The 17677-nt window shown below is 51.0% G+C and overlaps 6 protein-coding genes across 6 annotated transcripts; 3 read left to right on the top strand and 3 right to left on the bottom strand.

Moving 5' to 3' along the window:
- Positions 1–319: 319 nt before the first annotated feature.
- Positions 320–2032, top strand: BDV17DRAFT_276093 (NAD-dependent epimerase/dehydratase family protein). Its single transcript, XM_073759294.1, has one exon. The coding sequence runs from the start codon at positions 336–338 to the stop codon at positions 1299–1301; it is 966 nt and encodes a 321-aa protein (XP_073610667.1). The 5' UTR covers positions 320–335; the 3' UTR covers positions 1302–2032.
- Positions 1451–3228, bottom strand: BDV17DRAFT_301569 (glycoside hydrolase 5 family protein; the record flags this gene model as incomplete). Its single annotated transcript, XM_073764283.1, has 4 exons — positions 1451–2180; positions 2241–2694; positions 2756–2891; positions 2968–3228. 4 exons carry the CDS (start codon positions 3226–3228, stop codon positions 1847–1849), a joined length of 1185 nt encoding a protein of 394 aa, XP_073610666.1. The 3' UTR covers positions 1451–1846.
- Positions 3229–4834: 1606 nt separating this feature from the next.
- Positions 4835–5324, bottom strand: BDV17DRAFT_285141 (uncharacterized protein; the record flags this gene model as incomplete). Its single annotated transcript, XM_073760650.1, has 4 exons — positions 4835–4924; positions 4978–5040; positions 5105–5213; positions 5251–5324. The coding sequence occupies 4 exons, from the start codon at positions 5322–5324 to the stop codon at positions 4835–4837; spliced, it is 336 nt and encodes a 111-aa protein (XP_073610665.1).
- Positions 5325–6628: 1304 nt separating this feature from the next.
- Positions 6629–10105, bottom strand: dapB (dipeptidyl aminopeptidase dapB). Its single transcript, XM_073755773.1, has 3 exons — positions 7249–10105; positions 6924–7193; positions 6629–6841 (listed from the first exon to the last, which is right to left on the bottom strand). The coding sequence occupies exons 1-3, from the start codon at positions 9578–9580 to the stop codon at positions 6720–6722; spliced, it is 2724 nt and encodes a 907-aa protein (XP_073610664.1). The 5' UTR covers positions 9581–10105; the 3' UTR covers positions 6629–6719.
- An 837-nt stretch (positions 10106–10942) lies between these two features.
- Positions 10943–14622, top strand: BDV17DRAFT_230759 (uncharacterized protein). Its single transcript, XM_073755772.1, has 7 exons — positions 10943–11314; positions 11364–11593; positions 11651–11959; positions 12009–12639; positions 12691–12787; positions 12837–13974; positions 14023–14622. The coding sequence occupies exons 1-7, from the start codon at positions 11224–11226 to the stop codon at positions 14254–14256; spliced, it is 2730 nt and encodes a 909-aa protein (XP_073610663.1). The 5' UTR covers positions 10943–11223; the 3' UTR covers positions 14257–14622.
- A 758-nt stretch (positions 14623–15380) lies between these two features.
- Positions 15381–17531, top strand: BDV17DRAFT_276084 (pectate lyase family protein). Its single transcript, XM_073759293.1, has 3 exons — positions 15381–16278; positions 16346–16658; positions 16746–17531. The coding sequence occupies exons 1-3, from the start codon at positions 16045–16047 to the stop codon at positions 17294–17296; spliced, it is 1098 nt and encodes a 365-aa protein (XP_073610662.1). The 5' UTR covers positions 15381–16044; the 3' UTR covers positions 17297–17531.
- The last annotated feature ends 146 nt before the right edge of the window (positions 17532–17677 follow it).

The following is a 17677-nucleotide window of genomic DNA, read 5'->3' as shown; positions in this document are numbered from 1 at the left end:
AAGTACAGATAAAGAATATTTGTTGATATTTGAATGGTTATTGTAGAGTTGCGCGTGGCCCCCTGGGCTGGATTTGTAGTAAGAGTGAGTGCGGACGCCGGCTTGCAATGAAGTTGGAGACGTTTCACAGCTACAGAGTAAGCGGTGGAACGTGCATAGGACAGCCAATAGAATGAGGATACATGTCAAGATTCAGGGATTAGCAGACAATCAACGAACTAGCTTAGCTTAGATCCGGGCCTAGGGAGGAGACGCCTAGCTATATAAAGCCCCCATTTGCCGGGCCCATCCAGCTACTGCAACTAGCCCAATCTCCCCCCCCCCCCCCCAAAAAAATGCCAAACATTCTCATCCTCGGTGGCTCAGGCTACATCGGCCTAGCTCTGGCCCAGTCTCTCCTCTCCTCGGGCAACTACACTGTCTGGGGTTCTGCTCGCAGCCCTGAAAAGGCCAAGCTCCTCCTTCGAAATGAAATCACTCCGATCGAAGCAGATATCATCTGCTCAGACACACTGTGCTCCGTGATCATCGACAACCGCATCGATATCGTTGTCGATGCCACCTCGGCCCACCAGCAAGGCGGCAACATTCTAGAGGGTGTTAAAAGCGCTGCGATCAAGCGACGCAATGACCTCGCTAAAGATGGTATGGTCGGACCAAAAGTAGGCTTTGTCTACTGCTCTGGAATATGGATCCATGGGTCTCCCTCGGTGCTAGCCAGCGATCTTTCTCCTGTCGGTAGCGCCCTGTCAACGGGCAAGCCCCCCAGAATTGTTACATGGCGTCCAGCACAGGAACAGGCCATTCTTGCTTCGCGAGATATTCTGGAAGTTGCAATTATCAGACCCGGTCTCATTTATGGTCGAGGATCATGGATCTGGAGCCCCTGGTGGGAACCCATCCTGAAGGCGAAGCAAAGCGGCAACAACAGCGACACAATTCAGATTCCTGCTGATATTACGGCACGCCCATCGACTGTGCACATTACCGACGCCGCGGCTGGGCTGCATGCAGCTATCGACCGTATCCATGGGCAACTGGGTACATGGCCCGTTTTTGATTTGGTTACCGAAACGGTCGGGGTGCAGGATATTGTTGAGGCGGCTAAATCTGCCTTGGGAGTCACGGCCGAGGTGGAGTATACGGGGACCAAGGGAGATGTCATGCTTGAGGCCTTGAGTACAACGGGCAACTCTGAGGTAGGGAGGGCTCGGGCGGTCTTGGGCTGGTGCCCCAAGCGGACGGAGTTTGTTTTGAACATGTCTGCGTATATTCGTGCTTGGGAGGCTGCACAGGTGTAGACCAGACGTCTACCACTTGCTAATGCATGAGGTGAAGGTAGCTACCAGCAGTGCCCTCGAAAATGATGACTTAGCCTCTGATCGTGGTTGATTCAAAGTTTGGTCTGCCAGAGTCAAGATCAAGCCAGTAGTAGCTCTTTATCTCTCTACCTAGTAATGGCAATACCAACAGAGCCCTTACTATCGCCGAACTTGGATGCGCGCACTATCTCTCATCCTTGACAGACTATCAAAGTTGACCTTGTATAACTAGCTTATGTCGCACTTCATACCCAGTTCCTACCCTAGTCCTGAGCCAACCCGGGGTCCGCACAGAGCTTGAGCAGACGAGGGCTCAGATGGCAGCCGCCGCTTGACTTCGGTTAAGGACTCGAGATTACCGCAAACCTCGTCATTGGCACCATTGGCTTTGGCATCTTCCCTCTCTACCCAGGCAGCTGTACAAAGTCACGTCGAAGAATTTGTCTAGATGTGTCGTAATCGCGAGTATCTGCAGGGCAAGTGCTCAAAGAACCGGCCGAATAGTATGGCCCTAATAGCCTCACTCAAACGCGCTTCCGGCGCATCTCTTTCACATGCTTGAATGCAAGAAGATCATACTCCTCCGTCCCATAGTAGATCGAGTTGACGTCCCCCCAAGTGGTCCCCGACTCCGGCAACACAGACCCAAACTGCCAGATAAAGTCTGCCGCAACACCGGTTTCCCTCAGAACGGTCAGCTGCCATGGCCTCTCAATCTCGGTATGGTTGATTGGAGCGCCATATTCCTCGAATTTGACGGGCTTGCCGATCCTTGCGCCGATTGCGTCGTGCTGCCTGATCCATTCGTTGCCCCAGGTGTAGTTGTAGCCCCATGATTCGGGGTACATGTGAAATGTACTACGGCGAGTTAATATGGATTAAAGGGTAAGATGACGAAAAAGGGGGGAGGGTCGTTACCCGTAATCTAGTGTCTCGATTTCCAAATTCTTCACAAAGTCCACGCCCTCGGAGCAGTCGTAGGCATAGGTGCCGTCCCCCTCTGGCGGACACAGCCAACCCTCATCGCCCAGGGTGACCATGTGCCTAGGATCCAGGGATTTGATCATTTGGCTAATTTCCGTAGCCCAGTTATAGATGACTGATGGATCGCAGCCCTTGCAGCGAGGCTCGTTCCCTAATTCCCAGGAGAAAATCGCCGGAGAGGATTTGTATCGGTTCACAATAAACTTCACATAATTCCGGTAAGCCCGCTGGGCGTCTGGATTGGTGTAGAATGTCGTGGCGTTGCTGCCAAAGGCCTTGCTGTATATATTAATGCCCCCGAAATCGTCCCAGTTGTTCATCATCACCATCACGAGCTTGAGGCCGTATTTCTCGGCCAGCGAAACGACAACATCAAGGCGGTGGATTCCTATGAAACAATTTGTTGTAAGTACCTCGGATGTGGTTAAAACCACGTTATTATTGCATACCGTTGGGCCCGTAGTTAATTCCCCATCCGCCATCATAAAGACTCTGGTTCAGCACTTGATAGAAGGTAGGTTGGCCTGGATTCGTAGGGTCATTGACGCCAAAGAAGCCCCAGGTTCTAACAACCTTGTAGCCAGTCTAGTCATTAGAGGTTACGCCGGTTAGTACTTGCTGCTGTTGTTGAGGGACGGACGGGACAGTGGCAAGTTCATACATCCGCCATCTGGGAGATTGCCAGCTCAACTTCGGCGTCATTTACGAGGTTCCCGAGCCACCAGCAGTTCGTGCCGGCAAAGTACTGGACTTTTCCATCAATTTCAAAAAGCCGACCCGCCGCTCGGGGAACGCGGCCTCCTTCTCTACCAATTGGTACTGCTGGGGGGACGTAGGTTGGTGGCGGAGGGGGCACTGCTTGGATGACGGCTGGGAGCACTGCCCCTGCCAGAGCCAGGACGAAGCTTGTGGCGAACCTCATGATGGAGATAATAATTAGTTTGCCCGTGGCATATGTTAGAGATTTTTCGTTTTTTGTCGGTGCCCCTCAGTCAATCCGCTTGAGATGCACCCGAGACTGGCCAAAGAAGAGAGCGGGGAGGTAGCTTCCCTGGATCTAAATATACCATAAGGTAGAATATTGATATCTGCAGTGAGCTTTAAAAGAGCTTCAACCGAGCCGCCGAGAGCCCAGGTTTCAGCGCTAACTGATCTTGGAGCGGCCACTACCACAACCGGAACGGAACAAGACCAAGTGCAAGGAACGCGCCGTACCAGAGCGCGGAAGCAGTTCAATTTCTCCGAAACATACAAGAAGTCGATGGTGGTTGGTGGCATAATAGTCGAATCCTTGAGGGGATGCGGTGGGCGTGGAGGAGATTCTGCCCTAGTGTATATATCATCTCGAAGAGGTATTTACTCACCAAATGAACGATATTGTCCATTTAACGTCCTACGGCGGTCTATATTCCCGAAGACGCCGCATCTCCCACTACCGAAGCTCAGGACTCCCCTTAGGCCTGCCCGAAGGGAAGAAATAGAAAACCGGGCGCCTGATCTCCGGCCCTGTTCGATCCAGCATCTCGCTACAAGGGTACTTGAAGCTTTGCTATTCAGGCTGCCCAGGCTCCCCTTTGGAATAGAGCAGTTTCTGCTCGAACAGGTCGTCAAAGAACAGCCTCGTCAGACAGGCCGCTTCGCTCGTGCAGTGGTCGATGATAACCCTGAATGTCCCGAATACAAGACTGACATCTTGCAAAGATAGCTCTTGGATGACAGATGCAGTATCTCTGGTGAATATCAGAAGGCCTGTCTCTCCCACTTGCATCCCGCGGAGCACTCAGCGCTTGAGATTCGTCAACGTGGTCACTGCTGCAAGAAGCGCACCCGATGCAGATCAGCAAGAACGTAGCCGTTCATGTCCAGCTTGTAATGGTGGAGCGAGCTCTAACTCCTCGAGCCCACTGCAGAGCTGGACCAGTCTCACGAGACCAATGGACGTCGACTCGTCGCACGCCTCTGCTTCGACGCCCTCGTCGTCTCGAAAGTCATCAATTGCATCAACACTTCGATCCAATATGACTGAGATAAAGGTTTGGACGCGGTTGTATGGCACGTCCTCTCCAATAGAGTTCGCAGCACATCTATGTGCCCTTCAATAATCGCCAAATTGAGTCATGTCATAATTGGCAGGTCTAGTGTGTATGTCAGTCCCTCGCTCTTCAACAAACCTTGAACCAGGTCATTGTTTCCATATTGTACGGCAATCAGAAGAGACGTCCAGCCATTCTCATCTTCCATGTCGACCGAGGTACCATCTTCCAACAACTGCTTTGCCCTTCCGCAGTTACGGACTTTTTCACATCGAGACTGTTTTCAATAACTCTGTCAGATTCTCCCATACCCGCGCACTACTGTGTATATCACTAAGAAGGCACACCCAACCCCAGTATCCCATCAGAGGTACTTTGAAATATAGCCGACCCTAGTGACGATGCTGCTGCTGATGTAGGCTGTAGAGGGAGGTTAGCTCCATATATCAGAGGCCTATCGATGAACAGGGTGGGAAACAAACCGCTATCGACCATTTAGATCACCTGAATAATCTTTCCGTCATCGTCGAATTTCATGAACCAGGAGTACTCGTTGCGGAAAGGCTGGTCACCAACAGAAACACCCTAGCGGGCGATCAGAAAATTCGGTTTCTCTGCATATACTCAATAGAACGTACATCGGATCCGGTGTGGTACGTCACGCTGTGGTTGCCCTCGACAACAAAGTCAGGCTCCAAAAACTAGGGTTTCTATCAACATAAGTGTCTAGAGATGAATAGAGCGACATCTTAGTTCCAAGCTTACATTGAAATATTTCACGATTTTACGGTGGTTGCTGACAAGCTCAAGCACCTCTTCCTTGTTAAAGCCACCTGGCTTACCCAACGATTGGAGGGCTGATTCTGGACCGAATCTGAAATGGAAATCGGGAGAATCGGAGAGCAGCCCACGGATGGCTTTCGATATCGAATCGATTGAGGTGCCGAGTGATGTCGATCGCCCGCTCTCGAAGACCGGATGCCATTGTGTTTGAATATATAGACAGATGGTTAATAACATTGAAACATTTCGCGTTTGACTGGGAATTTATGGAAATGCCCAGATTTCGCGTCATTGGAAATATGTTTGGCTCGAGTTCCCAGTTGGTTGACGGCATCAGATTTTGAGAGTCTTGGGAACAAAAAAAGAGGTCATTCAAGGCTTCTCTTCCTGCCGGAGACAAGTGCGGCGACCATTCAAAGAAAGTCCGAGAGCTCACCAGTGATTATAGACCGTACGTTGAAATTATCGTAACGTTAGAAATACTGCTCTATATGGCTAGACCAGTAGCTATCGGACCTCTTAAATTGCCAGAAGCGACCCATGTTCATAGTTTTCAGTCGGGCACCTGTACTACTCTTTGCTGCAAATGCAATGTTTCCTTCGAAGTTACGTCTATGTAGTCTTGCGGGCTTATTCGGACCGGCAATAAGCACCAACTAGCTCGTGGCGACTGACGGCCTAGGCATTGAAAAGCAGTTCCAAAGATGGCGTTTTCTGCTTTCCATATTTGAACATGAAGGTGTTCATCGCAACTCTAAACACAGTACATCCAATGACTCCTTTCCCAATCCGTCTGTATAAATATTCTGAATCTATTCTAAAATTCAAACAGTAGCTATCAAAAAATCAACGAACAAAGGATAAATTTGCCCCCGCATTCACGTGGAGTTCCTGGAGGGCAAACACCCTTAGGGAAGAAAAACCAGAAATAGAGAACGATGTGCGATTTTAGTTAGACCCCAAGGTCTCGAAGGCTCTGTTCCAGGGCCTCTTGAAGCTGGCCTGCCTCAATCCTGCGGCTGCGTATCTGACGTGATTCAGCGGCCAAGAGAAGTAGATCATCATCAGTATAGGTGCTAACTGTAACCGGACTGAAGACATTCGGGGCGTTAGCAAGGATATGAATGACTTGACGACAAACATTATCGACGAACGATTTCATCGTAACCTTGGCTAAGTTAGAACTTAATGCATGCTGGAAAGTCAGTGGAATCTTTACATGTCTGGGCACAACACAGCACGCTAATTTGGAAGGGACGTGGGGTGAAAAGATTGTTGCTGTCGCGGAAGTATTTGCGGGAGCGGGGTCGGGTCGGGCCGGGGCTACCCCGCATGTTCAGTACTTTGTTCCACCTGGTACAAACTTGAGGTTGAGGTTGAGCTTGTGATACGCGGGGCGATTCTTCATGGCTCATATTTATACTTGGTATCCCAATAATGCAAAGGCCAAGATGGAAACCTGCATAGTAAACAATAAACAAACGCTTGTAAACGCCGTTACCTGAACAAGCCAAACAGGACTATATAGCAAGATTCAACTCATACCACTTTCTGTTCGGTATACAAATAGATGCACTTTATGCGCGACCATGCAAGCTCAATGCGCAAGCCCAGGCAGTATTCTCTTCGATAGCTTCTCCCACATTGACTCACCCGGCACCGGGTTCGTGACATGATGCCACTCGCCATTGAACGCGTTGACGAGCCAGCTCGAAAGGCCTATGAGACAGAAAAGATTACTATTAGCCACTGTCCAGTCCTGAAAATGCATGGTGAGTAGTTAGGCTGGGCTGATACTCACGTTCATAAACCATCTTATGCGCATTATGGAAGAAGATGCTATGGTCCGAATCAGGGTAGAAATGGACGTCATAGTTCTGGACGCTCGCGAGATCGAGCTTGTCGATTAGAGTAAGGGTGTTCTGGATGTGGACGTTGTCGTCCGAGGCGCCGTGGATGACGAGGAAGCGGACGTTGTTCTGGAGCGCGGACATGTCGGATATGCTGGTGTTGTCGTAGCCTGTTGGGTTGTGCTGGGGTGTGTGCATGTAGCGTTCTGTGTAGACGGAGTCTGTTTGAGGTGTTAGTGGTCAGGGCTGTGTATAGGACAAATTTCAATAGCTCACCATAGAATCGCCAGTCGGTGACAGGGGCGACGGCCATTCCGTATTGAAAGGTCTGGCCGGCGTCTTGTTCAAGAGTCTTCAGCGTCATGAACCCGCCGTAGCTCCAACCCCAGATCGCCATTCGGGTTTCATCTACGTATCCCTTCTTAGCCCACTCTTTGGCGGTTTCGATCTGGTCAATAGCTTCGTAGTGTCCGATGTTGCCACGGATGATGCAGCGGGCTTCACGTCCAATGAAGCCGGTACCGCGGCCGTCCACAGTGACCACGATGTAGCCAAGAGCGGATGCGACGTACGACTGGAAGTCTACCTTGAATTCGCGATTCACAGTCTGAGACCCAGGGCCGCCGTACAGATGGAATAGGACGGGGTATTTTCGTGCCGGGTTGAAGTGCGATGGGCGCCGCTCGACAACCTGGAGCGTGAAGCCGTCGATGGTGATGTTCGAGTATACTTTTGTTGGAAGAGCATGTTGTTTCACCAAACGCGCTAAACCAACATTTTCCTCAATGGTCTTGAGAGTCTTCGTCTCATCACCTGAAGTACTGATGATGGATTGCCAAGGGATGGAGGGACCCTTGTAACTGAGCAACGCATATCCGCTGCCCTCAGAGAACGAGACATCGTAGTACCCTGGTTCTGAAGTGTCCGTCAACGGCTGAAGGCCTGATCCATCAAGTTGGACACGGTAGACATGGCGTTGAGTCGGCGCTTCTTTGGTAGCAATGAAATAAACTAGACCTCGAGTCAAATCCACAGCGGTAGGTGCATCCACAACTTCCCATTCGCCGGAGGTAAGCATGATAGGTTCGGGGTTGTCCAGAGGCGTGAAGTATGCTAGGTGGTCATATCCTTCATGAATTACCGTGTCAATATACCCATCATAAGGCCGGCCATTCTCGGAGTCGGCAGGGACGAATCTTGTCGACTGCGTCGGCTCCACCCAGCCACCATCAAGTTCGGAGACATCTTGAATTCTGACCAGCTTGCTTTTTTTCGTCTCAGTATTAACTAGGAAGATTTTGAAGACGTCGCTCTCTCTGTTCGTCGTCCGGACAAGAACATTGCCGTCACTAGCCCACACAACCTCAATGATCAGACGATCATCATCGGCGAAGTCGTCCTCCGCGTCGACAGAAAATACTTCATCCTTTTCAACATCATAGAATTGCAGGTTTACGAAGGGATTGGGCGAGCCGGCCTTGGGGTACTTGATCTCCCTCACCTCTGGGTAATTCTCCAATCCCGGAGGAGGTTCCTTTCCTGATGGGCGAGACAAGAAATATTGGACGGGAAACTCGGGGACGGCTGATTCATTCGTTCGCATGAAAGCGAGCTTGGAGCCATCTTCAGACCACCAGGTGACACTGTTCCCTGAAAAGACTTCTTCTTCGTAAACCCAGTCAGGCACACCGTAGAATAGCTGCTCGCCACCATCCTTGGTGATGGGCACAACGCCCTTAGAAGAAAGCTTTCGTAAATAGAGGTTGTTGTCCCGCACAAAGGCAACGGCGTCAGATTTCGGTGACCAATGGGCAAGTTGGACTCGTCCATCGATGTTGTCAGGGTCTAATGGTTGAGCGGTCTGTGTTTCGACATCAAAGATCCAATATCTTCCGGTGTAGGAATGCCTCCAATTCTTCTCAACATGGGATGTAAGGAGGACTTTCTTCAGATTGGGGCTGATCTGCACGCGGCCTGGCGCAACCGTCCTGTCGCCAACCTGCACAGTAGAGTTCTTCATCAACACCCTGTTCGTCTCGCCTTCGTCGCTCTGGATGTCATTGATCCTCAGATACCTCTTTCCTTCGCTCTCTCCCAGTTCCACTAGCAACCCATCCTCTCCATCAGGACCAGCAATCCAGGAAATCGCATGACCCTGGGGCGCGAACGCTTCAGAAAGTACTTGGTCCAGTGTCACAGGCCTTCCAGAGCTTGTGCTGTCCAAATTCGAGCCAGGCCCTTGTAATTGCAGTCCATCCGTCGAGGTCTGGTAATCCGACCGTCCTTGCGTTATAAACAGCACAAGTGCTACCACCCAGCCTCCACAGCAAAGTAGAAATAACAACCAAATAAGCCGACGGGACCGACTGCTGGATGCTTTCGGTCGAAGGAGCGATTCATTAGGCTCAGATTCCCCACCCTCCTCGTCACGGTATCTCATCCCTTGGGGGTGCCCCAGTGTATCGGCCGACGCGCCATTGTACTTTTGATCTTCGAAGACGGAGTCGACGGACAGTCCGGAGTCATCGGAGGTTTCAGATGCGGCGGAGGAGCGGGGTCGAGTCATTGGAAGCAGTTCGGAGTCCTCCCGATCGTCGGAGATCCCCATGTTGCTGAGAATCACAGGCGAGCAAGAGTGTTGACGGGATCAGACGAATGTCGGAGATCAGGCTGAGCCCCAATGAGCGACGCAGGGCAAGGGAACGGCGATCTCGGGCGCAGGTAGGAGCAGAAGCTCAAGGATCGCTATGAAAACGATAAATAGCAATTCCGTCTCAGATCACGAAGTGATCTCCAAGTTGAACGCGTGGAAAGGGATGGTGAAGGTGAGACATTGAGAGCGATGCGGAGGCGGAGACTCGGCGGAAACAATCACAGCCACACTTGCTATTGATGCCTATTCGGGACTCTACCACAATGATAAGTGCATAATGAACCCTCAATAATTATTGATTAAAGAAGAGGTCTTATTAGAATGGCTGAGTTCTTGTATTAGCGAATCTGGTCACATTATGCCTTTTTGGGCAACCTTCCTGGCTTATGGCTTGCCAATAAAGTGCGAGTACTAACGTCAGCCTACACTTGTTCATGATATCATATATCTAGGATATCCACCGTCCAAAGTGACATAGCCACAAGGAAGATTGTCAAGTCTCTGGAGAATGTCCTCTGAGTATCCGCGGTTTAGTATCTTCCTGTGTTGTCAATAGTGTTACGACCCAGCCAACAAACAGTCCAGACCATCAGACTCCATTATGGAAAAGTGGCGGTGCAGCTCAACGTGTGACCCACAGCTGTCAAAGAGCCGGCCTTGGTCAGGACTCGAGGCAGCAGCAGTTACTCCTTGTTTGCCCATTCCGTCCCGCAACTCGGAACATGGATCATGGATTAAGCGAGTCAGCAGCAGGACAGAAGAGGCAGGTCGTCGCCTTGTAGGGCTGACTCCGCAGTGCCTGTTCTGCAAAGAGAGACACAACGGCAGCAACCCCAGAGTAGTAGATCCTTTCTTTCGGCAGTGGCTCTAAATCTGGGTGCCTATTCAATATGGGGCACCATCGCCAACGGTCATTGGCATGGAAACGGCCAGGATGAACAGTCTCCAGTGATGTATGCGTGATGATGCCACATAGCGGGGCTGCAGGGCTGAGCGACGCAAGAGACGATGTTATACAGAAATGACAAGAGGTCATACTCCAAAATGAGAACGGGAATAGAAAAATGGAGCTGGAGACGGACTGCGATTAGTTGGCTGGCACAAGAATAATATGGGGAAGCGCAGAAGAAGGTTAACCGGTGACGCCAACCGCAAATCGACCCTTCGATGGTTCGTCATCTCCTTTTCCTTTTCCCTTCTTCTCTTGCTTTTTCCTCTCGACTCCTTTTCTGTTTCATTCAGTCCTTCATAATTTTCGACTCTTTTCTTTATTTCTATCTCATCTTGGACATAATATACGAAATCAAGCACGCCCTACACCCAAGCGCCCGAAGCAGTCGGCAGCTGCCCGAGAAGAGACGTCATCACGCTAAATAGGCAGACGGATTCGAATCCTTCGGCTTTGCTCCAGACGCTCCGATCGCTGTGCTTAGCCTCATTTATTACGCGCCGCTCTGCTGGATTCACCACGGATTTATCGATTGGTATCTGGTGTTAGACTTCGCGCTTACCGGACCACTTTATAAACGATCAAGCCCCCCGTTGTCGGGGGCTCTTTTTCTCTTTTGGACACCCGCCTGACCGATCAATTGCGCACCATGCACGCGACCAACGGAGTCGCTGAGCCGACTCCTCAACAAGATGGCGATCTCGGCTATACACAAGTCCTCACCGGAAAGCAAGAACATTGTTGGTTTAGTTGCCCCTCTGCTAATCCGGTGTTACTGACTCGTTACAGACCTTAAGCGCGAACTCATCGCCCGCCAGGTTCAAAAAGAAATCGCCGAGCTAAACTCCCCCACCGCCCTTCGTCGCTTCGGCGCTCCCTTCAAGTCGGAATTCGGAGAGGTCGCTCCTATCGATTCTGAACTTCCCATCCTCCGATATATCTTCGTTCACCATGTTCGGAACTTTCCCTTCCTCGATCAGGCCCGGGAGAAGGAGTTTTGGCAGGACAAATTGCAGGTGGTGCGTGTCTCGCGCTTACCCCACCCATAAACGGCGGAACTGACAATATCGGTGCAGTTCCTCGAATCTTTTGCGAACAAGAATGTCTCATCCTCCGAAGACCGTCTGGAAGAGACGAAGCGGAGAAAGTTGGCTCGAAAATGTGAGAAACTCGTTGAACTGATGATGGTCTCTGGTATCCCCACTGCGTCCGGGTATGAAGAGCGTATCCAGTTCTCCGAGATGGAGGTGGTTGACCGCAGCGCCAACGAGAAAGGACTTCTTGTCAATATGCCTGAAGGGAATGCGATCAATGGATGGGATATCAACGTTGCCGCTGTGCGGGTAACATCCCAACGGCGCACTGTTCGGCACCATCAACATGCGGTATGCGTCAAATACCTATTGATGAGGGCGCCAGACTGACCTTCGCTAGGAATTCATCATCCGCGTCAAGCGCCAGGGGCAGCCGGATATATATGTCGCTCGGCGGTTCGGTGAGTTTGTCAAGCTTCAAAAGAGGCTGCACACCGAGATTCCAGGCAAGGTATTGCCGCCTCTCCCACGAAAAAACAAATCATCTTCAACATCAACCATTTGGGGTGGAACCGTGGAAGATGACGAGTCTTCTGTGTCCTCGGTCTCGACTCAAGAAGCAGGCCTCCCAGACGAGGCGCGTACGTCGCGGAATACCCTAGCTCCATCAGATATCATTCCACGCACCCGGTCAAGGTCACGAAGTTCCGCAAGGAAATCCCCTAGAGCCTCTGCGGATAGTCTTGGTAAGGAGACGGTACTTTACCGGGAAGAGCAACGAATTTCGCTGCGCGCGTATCTTCGCACACTCCTGCAGAATAAGCGCCTAGCTGAGTCCAAGGCTCTCGAAGAGTTCCTTACTACAGATTCGTTCATCCCTGGTCAAGAGGAGACATTTGATATGGAAAGACGAAAAGAAGTAGACGCTATCAGAATTGAGGAGCAGGAACGCTTCTACGAGATTGCGCGGCAACGCGCAGCAGAATTAGATGTATATATGGAGAAGTTCCGTCGGGATATTGTAGAGAGCAGTAAGTTGTCAGACCCTCTTTGATGAAAGATTGCGCTAACATTTGATTTAGATGGATTAACGAAGCTTTTTGCCGAGATCCGAGAAAAACCAACCGTCGACGATCTGAGTCCCCAATACCAAAAGTTTGCCGAATGGCTACGCATTGAGTACGTGATTGACTGGGTATCCCGTCCTAGCTTTTGCTAATGAATTTAGGGTCGCGGCTACTTTGTACCATCTCTTCTTGGCCGAAGATAACTCGGCAGAGCTTTTCGCACAGGCGAAACGAATTCACTCCTTGGTGCCGTATACTTTATTGAAGAATGTGATCCGCATAGCGAACCCCGCTGCTGTGATGACAGGCGTCTTGGACCTATTCTTGGCTCAGCCTTTTGGTTCGCGGTCTCTTCTACAGCGGATATTCTCCATGACATTGCACGACGGAATCAAAGGTTTCCAAAAATCCATTGATGCCATGGCCGCTAAAGTCAATGATCCCATCATCTCCCAGAAGCTGAAAGCCTTTACCGAGGCAGACGAGTCTGTCAAGAACGAGATTCGCTTGGAGGCGACCGAGGACGACGTTGATGTTGCTGTAGCCATCCTCCGCTCGGAGTATCTTCCACATGAGCTCACGACAGAACAAATTGGCAAGGTCTTCAACTCATACGTGGCTTGGAATCATGCCGTAGAACACGTCGATGAAGAAATGCGGGAGGGCGCACACTGGTTTGCTAATGTGAAACAACTACTCAAACTGTACACACGACAAGCAGACAAGGCCAAGATGCTCAACATCATCGAAGAACCGGTGACTCTCCAGCTATTCCGTGACCTTTTCACCATCTTCTATGAGCCCTTGGTCCGCGTTTACAAGTCGGCGAATGTCTACAACAGTATCACCGACTTTGCCAAGTTTGCCGACGACGCAATTGTGGTTATCGAGAAGTACCAGCGACAGGACATCTCAGCCGACCCCAACCAAACGGTTCAGGCGTTCATTGATCTCTGCGAGCGGCACCAAGGCAGTCTTTATAAGTTTGTCCACGAGGTCCACCTTCACGACAACGGTCTGTTTGGGTCGCTCATGGCCTGGATTGAAGATATTCTTCACTTCCTGCGGAGTGGACCCAAGGGCGGCAAGCTTGATATGAACGCCATGTTCAGCGGGGCCAAGGACGTCGGCCAGATCAACCAAGATCTCGCTCGCGAGGAAATTGACAAGCTCATCAAATGGCACGAGGACCGCAAGCAGTGGCATCTCAACAAGACCCGGCAAAAGATGGCAGCCGAAGGAACAGCCTCTTCTCCTTTCAAGACTAAATTCAAAGGCAGCGACTTTGGTTTGGATGAGGTACGCTGCGTTTCCACTCCCATTTCAGACTTGAACTAATGAAAACAGGCCGACCTCGAACACCTCGCCATCTCCGACGCAGAATCCGACGCCTCCGATGACCCCGAGGCCGAAGACGAGGCCGAGGAAGCAGATCCCATATCCGTTGAACGCAAACGCCGATCACGGCAACAGGACCAGTTGCGCCGTACAGCCGGCGAACCCGTCAAGCCGGAAGTTACGGAAATCCTCAAGCTGTCCGACTCATTCGGCGTCCTACTCCGTCAGGTGCTAGCAGACTGATTGAATTGATTGAGATCCTGCCTAGTCGCCATTTGACTTTGTTGCGTTGCGTTTCGTTTCGCTCCGTCACGATACCCACCACATCACATTTACTATCCATCATATCCATATTGGACCCGCATAGATTGCTTAGGATTAAGGCTATGTCCTTGTTTTCGTTCCAGTCTGCTTGGCTTGATACGATAGATATATGAAGTCTGTATTTGCATCGCATCGCTAGAGTAGATAGGACATCGCATACATATTTCGGTTGCATGACATCATATCCAGGAAAATATTCCAAGGTTTTTCCCGCGGAATCTTCGACCTCCTCCAGCCCTCTGAGCTGAGTTGAACCTTACATTATTGCTGCTCTAGATCTTGCTGGCATTAGTTCTGCGCATCGATCTCACGCCCTGGATCATGGCCTGTCCATAGCGTTCAATTGGCGTTTGTAGTTTGCATTACGTATCTGGGTATCTGGAGTAGATAGGGCATCGCATATATATTTTGGTTGCGGACTTATGTTAACACTAATCTCCAGGCCTTTCGGCAACACTACAGCATCCTTGACCTTCTTATGCCCCCCTTGTTTAGTCTGCTGAGGAGAGCATTATACTTTTATCCCCCTGGCCATTTGTCTGATTGCTGCAGGTGCGTTTCCAACCCTATAGTGATGGGCTTATGGGGAGCGTAGGCGACGGCGGCCGGGTAGATCTGTCGAGGAAGACGCGGGGGGGGAGGGTCATATTTCGCTTCGAACTCCTAGTTCAATTCAGCCATCAATAACTACCGACCCTCATCGTTGTCTTCGCCCATTCGTTTCGTTCATCATTACCGAATGAACCACTGAATCTCATTATCTTCATTACTGTTCTTCGCGGATTACAAAAATACCGAACGCTACCTAGACAGTGAGTCGAAGCGCCAAGCCTTTTGCGTTGGAGCGCCTACCCCCGACCTTTTTCCTGCATTTTTCCCTTCGCGGTCCCGGCTTCTTTTTCTCGGGGCTGTCATGATGATGAACATGATTCATGAACAAGTCTTTTCGGGTTAGCGCTTCTCTCATGGACAACGCGGACCGGATGGTGCCATAACCGATCTATAATCAGCCAGAGCTCCATCTAACTATCTGCCACTACTGCCTCGACTTCAGCACTTTCAATGAACGGTTCCCAAAGTTCGCTTTCCACGTACCCAAATGTAGGTTAGTCGACGGTATTTAATTAGATAACCTTCAATTTATGATGTGGGAAGTTGCAGTCGAGGGACCAATGCTCCACTGCTATCAACCCTCTGGCCGTCTGGGGAGATGTTTCTAGTCTAGCCTTGGCTTAAAAATCTCGGCCTAATCACGCTTGTTTCTCGGCACATTCGTGTGAAACAAGCTACTGTCGCTTGTGGAAGTTCTCCGGTCTCGCCTTGATCACTTTAATAACCAGGCCACGAGACTATGGCTCCCGTTCCGCTTTGCGTCTAGGGATGCTTGGCGCTCATATAGCCTGCGCTCTGACAATCTACCTGCAACGCGCCGCCAAGCTCATGGTCCCTCATGGTCCTAACTCGGTCGATACGAAGGACCCTGACTGGTGCTCGTATCGAGAGATTCAGGAGGACGAGGCGTTGACCGTTCCAGCCATGCTATCTTGGTCTGTCCGGTGGGACGACCTGGGCTTGGAAGCGAGTATATAACGAGCCACTCGTACCCTGGGTTCTTTCGTTCTCCAACAGCGAGCCTGTCAAACTTTCCTTCCACTCTCTTTTTCGTTTCCTTACTTTCGCTTGAACAAACAAACACACTCTTTTAACATGTACAACCTCAAGTATTTGATTGCCGCCGTCAGCTGCCTAGGGCCGGCCCTTGCAGCACCGACTCCGGCCAGCAACTTCCACAACATCAACTGCCTCGAGAAGCCCGACACCGACTCTCAATTTGCCTCTACCAGCGCCGTCATTCCCACCCCGGCCAGCTCGTCCAGCGCCCCCTCGTCCAGCGCCCCCGCTGCCGGTGGCAGTGGCTCCAGCTCCGGCTCTGCTGAGGATGTACGTTATCCTCCCCCGCCTCCCATTCTACCTGGAGCCATTCGTTTCCTAACATGAACATGTAAAGGCTGCCTTCGGTTACGCCAGCCTAAACGGCGGAACCACCGGCGGCGCCGGTGGTTCCACGACCACTGTCGCCTCGTACGCGGAATTCACCGCCGCCGTGTCCGGCGACGAGCCCAAGATTGTGATCGTCAGCGGCCCGATCCAGGAATCCGCGAAACAGGTCGAAGTCGGCAGCAACACCAGTATCCTTGGTGCGGATTCGACTGCTGTTCTCGATGGCTTTGGCCTTGTTCTTAAGGAGGTCTCGAATGTTATTATCCGCAACCTGGGGGTTAAGAATGTCATTGCGGATAATGGGGATGCTATTGGGGCTGGTATGTATACTTTCTGACCCATGGACGCGGCTTATATCTCCTTGACGGGATGTCAAATAAAGGACAGATACTGACTAAAGGGGATAGAATACTCCACAAACATCTGGGTCGACCACGTCGACGTCTCCTCGAACCGCGACCACGACAAAGACTACTACGACGGCCTAATCGACTTCAAGCGCGCCAGCGACTACATCACCGTCTCGAACTGCTACATCCACGACCACTGGAAGGCTTCTCTCGTCGGACACTCCGACAGTAATGAAGACGAAGACCGTGGCAAGCTGCACATCACCTACGCAAACAACTACTGGAGCAACATCAACTCTCGAGGCCCCTCCTTCCGCTTCGGAACGGGCCATATCTACAACAACTACTACGAGAATGTCAGCGATGGAATCAACACCCGCCTTGGCGCGGAACTTCTCGTTGAATCAAATGTCTGGGTTGATGGGAAGAAGGCGCTGTATTCGACTGATGAGGGATACGCGGTCCAGCGCGATAATGACTTCGGTGACGCGTCGGCTGAGGCCCCCGAGGGAACGCTGACTTCTGTCGAGTATGAATATGAGACTCTGGGCCCGGCCAATGTTAAGGCTGCTGTTGTGGGGACTGCCGGTCAGACTCTTACTTTCTAAGCGGGTGCTTTTGCATCTCGTTCTTTGTATTTATTTCATTTTGTTTGGGGTAGTGCGGGGTGCTTGATGTTGAGGTACCTCAGTGGGATCTCGTTCGCGTGGTCGGTTTCAACGGTGTACCGAGGATGCAGAGAGCTTGAAAATGTCAATAGAAGAGCATCTTTCGCGGTGTGTCAATCTATGCTAGGTAATGCCGTCTGCAGATGGCGATTTCTGCGCACATGGAAAAAGCCCAGGTAGATCAGAGTCGCGCGCAGCTGTACGGTGGAGTAGTGTATTAGCTCACCTGCTAGTCTCACCTGACATGCTACAGCTCGTTCCCGTCATTATGCAAGACACTTTTGTTCGCAGATTATTGATCTAGAGACACAGCAGGGAGAT

This window comes from Aspergillus undulatus, assembly GCF_047715775.1.
Source record: "Aspergillus undulatus strain CBS 261.88 unplaced genomic scaffold BDV17scaffold_80, whole genome shotgun sequence".
Taxonomy (NCBI): Eukaryota; Fungi; Ascomycota; class Eurotiomycetes; order Eurotiales; family Aspergillaceae; genus Aspergillus; species Aspergillus undulatus.
Note: the sequence above shows the minus strand (reverse complement) of the source record. Positions and strands in the feature narration are given on the sequence as shown.

Bases quoted from the DNA above. Each gene is read 5' to 3' on its own strand.
- BDV17DRAFT_276093 (XM_073759294.1), top strand. From the start codon at position 336: ATGCCAAACATTCTCATCCTCGGTGGCTCAGGCTACATCGGCCTAGCT.
- dapB (XM_073755773.1), bottom strand. From the start codon at position 9,580: ATGGGGATCTCCGACGATCGGGAGGACTCCGAACTGCTTCCAATGACT. The intron at 7,194-7,248 runs GTGAGCTATTGA...CACCTCAAACAG, and splicing joins CACCGACTGGCGATTCTATG to ACTCCGTCTACACAGAACGC. The intron at 6,842-6,923 runs GTGAGTATCAGC...TCTGTCTCATAG, and splicing joins GCATAAGATGGTTTATGAAC to GCCTTTCGAGCTGGCTCGTC.
- BDV17DRAFT_230759 (XM_073755772.1), top strand. From the start codon at position 11,224: ATGCACGCGACCAACGGAGTCGCTGAGCCGACTCCTCAACAAGATGGC. The intron at 11,960-12,008 runs GTATGCGTCAAA...GACCTTCGCTAG, and splicing joins TTCGGCACCATCAACATGCG to GAATTCATCATCCGCGTCAA. The intron at 13,975-14,022 runs GTACGCTGCGTT...TAATGAAAACAG, and splicing joins GCGACTTTGGTTTGGATGAG to GCCGACCTCGAACACCTCGC.
- BDV17DRAFT_276084 (XM_073759293.1), top strand. From the start codon at position 16,045: ATGTACAACCTCAAGTATTTGATTGCCGCCGTCAGCTGCCTAGGGCCG. The intron at 16,279-16,345 runs GTACGTTATCCT...GAACATGTAAAG, and splicing joins GCTCCGGCTCTGCTGAGGAT to GCTGCCTTCGGTTACGCCAG. The intron at 16,659-16,745 runs GTATGTATACTT...TAAAGGGGATAG, and splicing joins TGGGGATGCTATTGGGGCTG to AATACTCCACAAACATCTGG.